General features: G+C 58.3%; 1 protein-coding gene across 5 annotated transcripts; it reads right to left on the reverse strand.

The window, feature by feature from the left end:
* Positions 1-3,258: 3,258 nt before the first annotated feature.
* Positions 3,259-7,168, reverse strand: LOC116078335 (interleukin-3 receptor subunit alpha-like). Of its 5 annotated transcripts, XM_031353472.1 has the most exons (9): positions 6,398-7,168; positions 5,676-5,826; positions 5,260-5,480; positions 4,913-5,028; positions 4,800-4,829; positions 4,604-4,715; positions 4,356-4,464; positions 3,513-3,606; positions 3,259-3,349 (listed from the first exon to the last, which is right to left on the reverse strand). In XM_031353472.1, the coding sequence occupies exons 1-9, from the start codon at positions 6,939-6,941 to the stop codon at positions 3,293-3,295; spliced, it is 1,434 nt and encodes a 477-aa protein (XP_031209332.1). In that variant the 5' UTR covers positions 6,942-7,168; the 3' UTR covers positions 3,259-3,292. The 5 variants fall into 5 exon arrangements, 3 of the variants coding, with proteins under 3 accessions (XP_031209332.1, XP_031209331.1, XP_031209330.1); XM_031353471.1 differs by having other exon boundaries at positions 3,513-3,603; positions 4,604-4,829; XM_031353470.1 differs by having other exon boundaries at positions 4,604-4,829.
* Positions 7,169-9,696: the final 2,528 nt, after the last annotated feature.

Consider the following 9,696-nt stretch of genomic DNA (forward strand, 5'->3'; position numbering starts at 1 on the left):
AAAATTTCCTTGATGATTATATTGAGAATATTTGTTTAGACCTTTGAGCTGATGTTCTTCTATTCCAATCATTTGTACCCTTTGTGTATTCATATTTCAGAGTTCCTCGTTCTTTACTGCCAGGAAGATTTTAGAATCCACAGTTTTTTCACCTATATGTTCATTTTTTTTTTTTTTGATTCCTCTTTCATGCCTGAGATTCTCTCTTCCTTTCCTGGTCTGCGTGTGAATCTTGCCCCTGTATTGGTTTGTGCACAGACAGTTTCAATGGTCTGCTCTTAGGGACTTAGCAACTACATAAGTCAGTACCTGCCTCCATCACCTGCTGCTGTTGCAAGGTGTACTTTATATACATGGACCACCAGCTACAACAGCTCTCTATTTTTGTTTCCTGTCTCTGTTCTCTGCACATGCCCCATCTCTATTTTATTTCCCTACCCTTGTGGCTCTCCCTCTCTCTCTCTGCTCCATGTCTATGTGCCTGTCGTAGATCTTCTTGTCTACCTCTATCCCCATGTTCTCACTCCTTTTCCTTCCCCCAAACAACGTCTTTGCCACCATATCAGCTGCATGTTTTAATTTCTCAGGACCTGCTGTGATAGGTAGCTTGGAGTTCTAGGGAACTTATTTTCCTGGCTGTTATTCACTCTGCTCCTATGCTGGTGTGTAGCTACCCGGGTTTGAAGTGATATTTGGTCTAGGAAGTGGTTTCTGGGTTTATCTTGTTTGAGAGGGAGTTTTGTTCCTCTTTGTTCACACTGGCCTGGGAACCCAGGATTAAAGACACTTCACCCCAGGGCAGCACAGCCTCTGAACCCTCCATCCCAGTGTATCCTTCCCTGCTCTGAGCCAGGAGCTCCTTCCAGCCACAACTACAACTCCCTCATTCCGTGGCAGGGGCTCCTGTCATTGATATGGCTGGCTCATTGGTTTGGAGTTTTTACAACCTCCTCGTTTATTCTTGTCTCTTTGTCATAATTGTTTTCAGTTCTCAATATTTTATGGCTACAGATACATTACGGAGCCTTAATTGAGGGCGCGCCCTCAACAGAATGGCCGTTTTCTATGTCTGTGATCCACTGACGATCCATGCAGACGGCTCTCATGCCGAGGCTGACAACATTCCCAAGCAAGCGAGCCTAGGTTAGATGAGAGCTAGCTGTGCGTACAACAGTGAGGAGAACAAGCAGGAGACCGTGTTTCCAATGCTCCCGACATCACAGACTGCGATCTCACACAACCACGCAAAGCAACCGTTCATGACCCGAGATGCTTCTGCTGAGAGGATTCAATCTCAGCAGCAGAGAAGCAATTCAGGACAGCAACAAAATGGCAGCAAAAGGTGATTTTGCTGCTGCACAGAATGCATGTTCTCTTCTGGGGGGGGGGGGGAATATCAAAAACTGAGATAGGGAAGTCAGAGAACGCTCTGCATGAAGCTTAGTAGGTTGTTCTCATAAGACTTAGAAGGCGGGAGTGTTGACAGAACCCCACACCGGAAGTCCCTCCTGACAGTCGCCGACTGCACCCGGATGTGACCAGACTCGACCACCTCACCACACAGGAAGCCCCGCCCACACAGGAAGTCCTCATCTATGGCCTCACCCACACACAGGAAGTCAATCTCCAAACCGGAAGTGCCTCCTAACAGTCACCCAGCCAAACAGGAAGTGACCCTATTTGACCGCCAGCCCCACCCTGGAGGTCCCCAGATTTAGGCTCCGCCTACACAGGAAATCCCTTCCCAAACCGGAAGTCCTTCCTGATATTCGCCAGCCTAACAGGAATTGCCCCAGTCTTCACCCCGCCCCCGTCAGGGCTACGCCCACCTATAACCATTTGCATATGCAAATCTTACCCAAGGGCGTTTGCATGGCGGGGCTCAGGCCCGCAGCACCGTACGCAAGTGAGCGTGTGCATATTCACAAAGCTGTGCGTCATATGCAAATCACCTCCGTGCCCACACAGAGGGAGCTTCGGCAACAAGCAGCCAGGCCTGATTTACATATGCAAAGGAGCATTCCCCAACTCCACCCAGGACACGCCCCTCCCGACGGCACCGCCCGTCCCCTCGGGCCATACCCCACTGATAACTCCTGTGGTAACTCCCCTCTACCCACAGGCCCCGCCCCCTGACACAGCGTCCTATATACATAGCAGGGATCAGGTCTGAGCGTAGCCACGCCCCCTCTTTGCCCCGCCCCTCACCCATGCCCCGCCCCCATTGCATCACTGCCCTTCCCCACCCTTCCAACTGACACCCTTGCCTGGCCGCGCCCCTGTCCTCCATGCACCGCTCCCTGACCCCTGTCTGCCGGGTTCTCGCCGTTCCTCGCCCCACAGAGCCCGCGCCCCGCGATCGAGGCCCCACCCACTCCCGCCCGGTTCCCCGCGCCGCTTTCGCCTCCTCCTTCCGTTGACCCCCGAGCCGTGCGGGCAAGCGGGACGCACTTCCCGGTCCACCGCTGCCCGGCCAGAAACAGCGCCAAGGGACGGGTGCGCGGGCGGACCGACGCGCATGCGCAGATTCTCCCGACTCCGGTCCCCTCCGCGCCGGTTCCCGGGACCCCGCGGTTTCCTCTGCCGCCGTGAATTCGGAAGCGCAGAGGCCGGTTACGGCGTCGCCACCCGCTGACATCACAGCTGCGCGACCCGACAGCCCCAGCGCCTGACGTGTCTGGAGGAAAGATCGAGGGCCGGGGCTACGGTCTCGCCGTGTGACGTCAGTAGAGGCGCGACGAATCCGGAAGTCTCCCGGGGTCTGCGGGCGGCGGAGCGTGGGGGCGTGGTCATTACAGGGCTTAATGACGTCACCTGTGGTTTCTAAGTCCCAGGGACGCAGACTGAGGGATGTGGGCGGTGCTGGAGAGTGAGTGACGGCGGACTGGGAGGTGAAGGCTTCCCTGAGGGTCTGAGCCCCGCCCCCATCCCTATGGCGCAGACTGGCCCGCGGCCAGGGACAGTGACGGCCATCCCCCTGCCTCAGATCACGGGGGTCAAAGATCTATTCTCAGAGCTGAGGCAGGGGGATGGCGGCTATTAAACACTGAGTCTGACCCGCGCGTGTGTATGTGTGTATGAGAGCCGAGGCAGGGAGATGGCCGGGAACTTAGCCGAGGCAGGGGGATGACCGCGACAGAACACTGAGTATGACGCGCGCACGTGTGTGTGAGAGAGCTGAGACAGAGGGATGTTTGCGAGCTGAGCTGAGGCAGGGGGATTACCCAGGCACAGACAGGCAGACAAACACGGATTTTTCACAGCGTGCACCGAGGTTTATTGAGGGCGGGGCTCAGGCCTCCGTCACCCGCGTCACCTCGCAGTCCTCCGCTCCCACCGCCCACGCGACCTGCGGGGACACGTCCACAGGAAGGGACGCCCGTCAATCACCGGAAGTCCCGCCCTCGGGAACGGAAGTGGGGCTTGTCCCTCCCTTCGGCACCCCCCCCCCCGTCATCTCTATGCCCTGCCCCCTGCACCAGGTCCTGCCCCCCGCGCTCAAGCACACGCACCGTCTCCCCCAGCGTCATGGCTTCCATGGTAGATCCCACAGGGACACGCATGCGTGGGATGGGCGGGCACAGGCGCGCGAGCATCGACTTCCTGCTGGGGTCGGGGCAGGGTCAAAACTGTCCGTCACTGGCGGGAGGACGCGGTCAGTGACGTCACGGCTTCACCCACCGCAATTAGCATACATTAGCATCCATTAGCCTGAGCTGCCGCTTGGTGGGGATTTGCAGAAATTAGCGTACATTAGCATAGATTAGCATACATTCGCAAGAAGCAGGACAGGCTCAAGCCATGTGTTGGCCTCATTAGCATGAATTTCCATATATCAGCATAGATGTATCGAACCTGCATTGCTGGTTAGCATACATTAGTATATATTAGCATAGATCACTTGTGAGTTGACTTTATTAGCAATTATTAGCATACATTAGCATAAGATCAGCGGCCTTCTCCCTATTGACGATCATTTGCATACATTAGCATAGGCCGCAGCACCTCCCAGGCCACGCTATGAGGCTCCCGCAGATTAGCATACACGGACCAGATTAGCATGAATTAGCATAAACTAGCATGGGCCACAGCAAGCAGGCCAGCATCCTCTATGCAGTCACGCAGGTCTCAGCGGATCAGCATGTATTTGCATATATTAGCATACACCGGCCCACACACAGGAAGCCAGTGGTTGGCTCTGCATGAATCGGCACGATTAGCATAGGTCTGCATACGTTTGCATACATTACAATATTCAGCACAGTCGCCCTAGCAGCAGCAGGGTGGGCGTAGATGGGGGGCGGGGTCAGACATGATTGGCCCCGCCCCCTGCCCGCACGTGTCAAAGTCATCACCTCCACAGCAGCAGCAGCAGCAGCAGCAGGAATGTCATCCCTGTCCCTGCGGCCAACCAGGCCGCCATCATGGCTGACTTTTCCTCTGCTGGGGTCGCGGGGTCACACGCTGCGGGGGCGATAGGGTGGGGAGACAGGAAGTGAAGTCATCAGTGGGGCAGGAAGTGACTCAGAGGAACAGGAAGCGACGTCACCCGCGGGAAGGACATGACGTCACCCAGGGTTGAGATCAGGGGGCGTGGCCTCACCCAGGCGCAGGGCGGGGCTCCAGCCGCTGACCCTCAGGCCCTCCGCCCAACTCGCCTGGACCCGGATGGAGAGAGCACGCGCGTTCAGGATCTCGAAGTGTTTGTCCTGGACCTGGGGGCGGAGCCTTGGCGGTGACGTCGGGGGACACGCCCTCAGGCGGGGTTTGCGGAGTAGGGAGGGGCGTGGCCGACTCACCTGGACGAACTGCGGCTCTGCGTGGGAGGACTGCGGGGGAGGGGGTGGGGGTGAGGCGGGGACTCAGCACCCAGCACCGAGCACCCAGCACCCGGGACCCCCGGACCCCGCACCCGGTTGATCTGCAGCGTGAACTCGAACTTGTGGTGGAAGTGACTCCTCACCGCCCAGCTCATGCGCGCCTCGGACCCGTTGCACACCCCTGTCAGCGTGGGCGGGGCCAGCTCCTCTACGGGGGGGAGGGGGCCCTCGGTCAGGGGCGTGGCCGGGGCCAGGGGGCGGGTGGGGCCTCGACCCCGGCCCTCAACCACCCTTGTTGGCCATCCCGGTCATCCCCCTGCCTCACATGTCTGTCCCTGACTCGCCCACCGCCCTCAGGTCCGCCAACCTGGTCATGCCCCTACCCCAGACACATGTCTCCCTCCCCGAGTCCGTGCCTGCGCACAGTAGGCCCGCTCACCCGCCTGCACCAGGTCCACGGGGATGTCCCTGCAGGCCACCGCGGCTGCCCCGGCTACGCCCCCCGACGCGGCCCCGCCCCCGTGGCTGGCGTTCACTGTCACGATCACGAGGGTCACGGGGTCACGGCCGAGGTCAAGGGTCACCGTGCAGCGCTCGCCGCCGTCGCTGTCCAGGTCGGCCTCGGGGCGCGCGCACTCCAGGTCATGGTCTGGGCGGAGCCTGGGGGTGGAGCCTGGGTGAGGGGGCGGGGCTCACGGAAAGTCGAGGCCACGCCCATCCTGGGAGCCCAGGCCACGCCCGCCTCCCACCAGCCCGGAAGTAACGTCATCCCGAGGCCCCGCCCACCGCCCCTATGAGCGGACAGGAAGTGAAGTCACCCTGAAACACCTGAGGCCCCGCCCCCAGGCCCCTCACCGTGCGTCCCGCCAGAACATCCGGTAGCGCAGGTCCGCGTGCGCTGCGGGACCCCGCCTCCAGCGACACGTCATAGCCAGCGTCGGCGTCACCGCATCCACCTCGCGCACCGCGCAGCGCAGGTCCCGGGGGGCGGACCCGGGGTTCGCGTCTGTGGGCGGGGTCGGAGTCACGCGGGGGTCACACGGGCGTCAAGGGGCGGGGTTAGAGTGGGTGCGGTCAGTGCATGGGTGGGCGGGGCCTGGGCGGGGTGGGCGTGGTCAGGCGGCAGGGTGTTGGGGCTGTGTGGGCGTGGTCAGGGCCGGGGTGGGCGTGGTGAGGGTGAGAAGTGGGCGTGGCCGACCCCGGGGCCGGAACCGGATCCGGGCGGCCTGGTCCCTCCGCCCCTCGGGAAAGACGATGACGTCGGTGTCTTTGCAGATGGAGAGCGAGGACGGGAAATCGCAGTAGGGGCGGGGCTTGGTGTGGGCCTGCGGGGGGTGGGGGTGTCAACCCGGGGTCACGAGGTTACGGGGCGGGGTCACGGTGGTGGGTGGATGACCGCAAGTGAGCGAGGGAGGGGAGCTGAGGCAGGGGGATGAGCACGAGTGAACAAGTGAGGTGAGGCAGGGGGATGACCGGGAGTGAGAGAGTGATGTAAGCTGAGGCAGGAGGATGGCCGCGTGCGAGGCCCCGCCCTGCTTTCCGCCCGCACTCCCCCCGGGGTCACCGCTGTCACTCACGCGCAGGGTGGGGCCGTGCTCCCCCTTGCGGCACAGGAACTTGTCCCTGCCCCCGGCCGCCCCGGCCCCGCCCACCACGTCCCAGATCACGTGCATGGTCGCGGGGTCGACGCGCAGGTTCCGGATGGGCGTGGTCGGTGGCGTGGCCTCTGGATCGGGGAGGCGGGGCTCGGCGTCTGTGAGGGGCGAAGGGGGCGGGGCCTTGGCTCGGGGGCGGGGCCCATCGCGGTCCGGTGGCGTCATCGCAGCGCACGCCGCCAGTGCCACGCCCACCAGGAGGGCGCGCAGGCCGCCGGGCGCCATGGCGGGAGCAAGCGAGTGGGCGTGACCAGAGCGGAAGTGATGTCGGGGCCTGGGCGGTGCGAGCCGGGAGCGACCGGAAGCGACCTGAAAGGATGAGTTCCAGGGTGGGCGGGGCGCGCCTGCGGGCGTGGCCTCGGTTCCTCCGCAGCTCCGCCCGCCCCGACTCCCGGCCCTGAGCGGTTTCAAGGCCCCCGCCCTCTCCGTCCGGTGTCCTGGCCCTGGCCGTTTCACTCAGAGCCATCCCCCTGCCTCAGCTCCGCCCCCTGCCCCGCCCGACCCGGAAGCGGCCGCCGCCGCCGGTCAGTCACGGCGCACTTGAGGTCACGCCCCTGCCCCAGCTTCCGGACCCCCCGGGGCGGCGACCCCGCGACCCCGCGACCCCTGGACCTGAGCTCCGACCGGACCGAGGCCTGCGGACGCCGCCAGGGCCCGGCCCCGCCCCTCCCCGCCTTCCCGTCGCCCCCCGCGCGCGGCTGGACCCGAGGGTTGAGCAACTTCCTCTTGCTCCTGCTGCCGGGATGGGGGGGCGGGGTGGGGTGGGAGCTGAGGCAGGGGCATGACCGCGACTGGGACGCCTCCGGAAGCCGCTTCCTGGGCGTGCTCGCGCTTGTGTCTGAGGCAGGGGGATGACCGCGATCACAGAGACTGCGCGGGGTGCGCAGCCCTGGGGTCTGCACAGCGCAGCTCCTGTGCCCAGCGGCTGCCCCGGAAGACACGGACCCAGCGGGGCAGAGGCACTCAGTGGGTCTGCATAGCGATGATAATTAAAATAAATGAAAAGGACAGAAATCCGAAAACGAGTGGCGAGGATTATGGGAAAGTTTAAAGGGAAGGGGAAAATGGTGGAATATTTTAATTAAAAATAATACTAAAAAATTAGCTGTTGCCGCTGGCGTGAGCCTTGGTCCTTGGGTTGGGGGTTCGCGTCCATCCGCCCGTGACTTCCTCCCCGGGTGTTTACGGTGCGCACCTCAGACGTGACGGACCCCGAGGAGAGTGTCCGCCACACTGGGACTCAGTTTATCGATTATCCACAGCGGGAGGAGGGCGTGGCCGACGCGAACGCCCGGGCTGAGACACGCGGACGACGGGCGCGTCTGGATAAGAAATGAAGTGAGTGGACGCGTCGAGGGAAACGCGACGGACTTCCCGAGCGAGCGCGGCCCCGCGTTCGGATCCTCCAGGCTTTCCCTGTGCGATGCGTTCTGGCGTCACAGCGTGGACTCATGAGAAAGCCACCACCGTCTCCTAGACAGCTGTGCTCTGTTTAGTTTTATTTATTTTTATTTTTTCTCCTCTATTTCCGTTTTTATTGGCCGAAGCCCAATGAGTCAAAGAGGAAGGAGACCGCGGAAGGTTCCCACCTGATCTATGTCCAAGTTGTTTTTTTTTTCTTTAACTTCTATATCCTGTCAGTGGTCAAATAAAATCACAAGTAATTGAGATATTATGTGTGTCTGTACATAATGCAAATCTAAGAACAAAGTCCACTTGTCTTTGGTGAATTAATAATGATTTATATCATACATTTTAATGTGTAAGGTATCCCAGCTTTCTCTTAAAATCCAACATCAAATCTACTAAGCCTTGTTGTCAATTTTTATTTATGATTTATAATGTCTGTTCTCTTAAAAATCAGCCAGATGATCAATATAGTAGTATTTTTTGGACATAACACCTATCAGAGCAGGATTTATATGGTTTCTCCATTAAGATATTAGGACTTGCCTTTATTAATAGTCTTGTTTCAAGAGAATGATCAAGCTTAAGATATTCTTTCAAGCTGGGCAGTGGTGGCGCACGCCTTTCATCCCAGCACTTGGGAGGCAGAGGCAGGCAGATTTCTGAGTTCAAGGCCAGCCTGGTCTACAGAGTGAGTTCCAGGACAGCCAGGGCTACACAGAAAAACCCTGTCTCGAAAGACCAAAAAAAAAAAAGATATTCTTTCAAGCAAAGCCTTTAAGAAATATAGTTTCTGTACTTCTTACTTAGCTTCTAACATCACTCAAAGTCGTACAGAAATCCACGCTTTGAATCAAAAGACACTATGTAACAATGATGTCACGGAGCACATGGTAGAGGGAGATAGGACACAGTAGTTCCTTTGTCTGCAGCCCCAGCAGCCCGAATCTAACGGGTGAATAATGTGCTCTGGAGGACTGGTGTCCTTCACTCAAACACTGAGCTGGAAGTTCCAGCCAGGCAGTGAGCTCGCTCGCTCTCTCCACTCAGGCAGCAGAGACGTCCCAAGCTGAGAGCAGCTGGGGAGATGCTGGAGTCGGAGCGACACAGAAGCAGCTGAGAGATGGGGAGATGCTGGAGTCGAGCGACACAGAAGCAGCTGAGACTAGTGCATGTGAACCACAGGTGTTTAGTGTGTAGCTTTCCCCGAACAGATGCTTAAATACAGAAGATTGGAATGATGCATGAGCTGTCGCTAACACTGGTGCCCGCCACACAGCCTTCTATCCAAAAGGATGTTTGGATGCCTGAGATGCAGGTGATCAGATCTAAGCATCTCCTGTCAGAGACACAGCAATTCCCACTTGCAGCTACAGTCTCAGTTATGTCTTGGACAAGGGCTTGGGATGAATTTTAAAACAATGTGAAACACTGGATATTATATTTGTGGTAAGGTAAGGTAAGGTGGATCCTGGTCCACCATCCTCCGTCCTCTGGTTCTGAGTCATGGCTTCATATTTTTTTATAAAAAAGAAGTTTGCAAGACATTATAATATTTACAAGAGAAACTGATTAGAGAAAAGTATTTTTGACAATGGAAAAATCTATTCCTTTGAGGCAAAAAGTCATGTACTTGTCAAGTATTTGTATACACTCAGAAGAAAAAGTTCTCTTGGAATTCCAGCTCCCTTTGTTCTTGCATCTTCTGTGCAATGAGGTTAGGAGTTCTTCCACTTAGAATTTGCACCATTATCTGAATGGTTCTCTAGAAAATGCGCAATGGCATGTTCTTCCTAAAACCAAAATGGAAAAAA

Source organism: Mastomys coucha, unplaced genomic scaffold (assembly GCF_008632895.1).
Source record: "Mastomys coucha isolate ucsf_1 unplaced genomic scaffold, UCSF_Mcou_1 pScaffold5, whole genome shotgun sequence".
In the NCBI taxonomy this organism is placed as follows: Eukaryota; Metazoa; Chordata; class Mammalia; order Rodentia; family Muridae; genus Mastomys; species Mastomys coucha.

What these genes read in the sequence shown, in the direction of transcription:
- LOC116078335 (XM_031353470.1), bottom strand. Translation starts at nt 6,941, where the DNA reads ATGGCTCTGAGTGAAACGGCCAGGGCCAGGACACCGGACGGAGAGGGC. An exon ending in AGCACGGCCCCACCCTGCGC is followed by an intron (nt 5,827 to 6,397) that starts GTGAGTGACAGC and finishes CCCCGCCCACAG; the next exon opens with ACGCGAACCCCGGGTCCGCC. An exon ending in CTGCTGCTGCTGCTGTGGAG is followed by an intron (nt 3,607 to 4,355) that starts GTGATGACTTTG and finishes CCCCGACCCCAG; the next exon opens with CAGGAAGTCGATGCTCGCGC.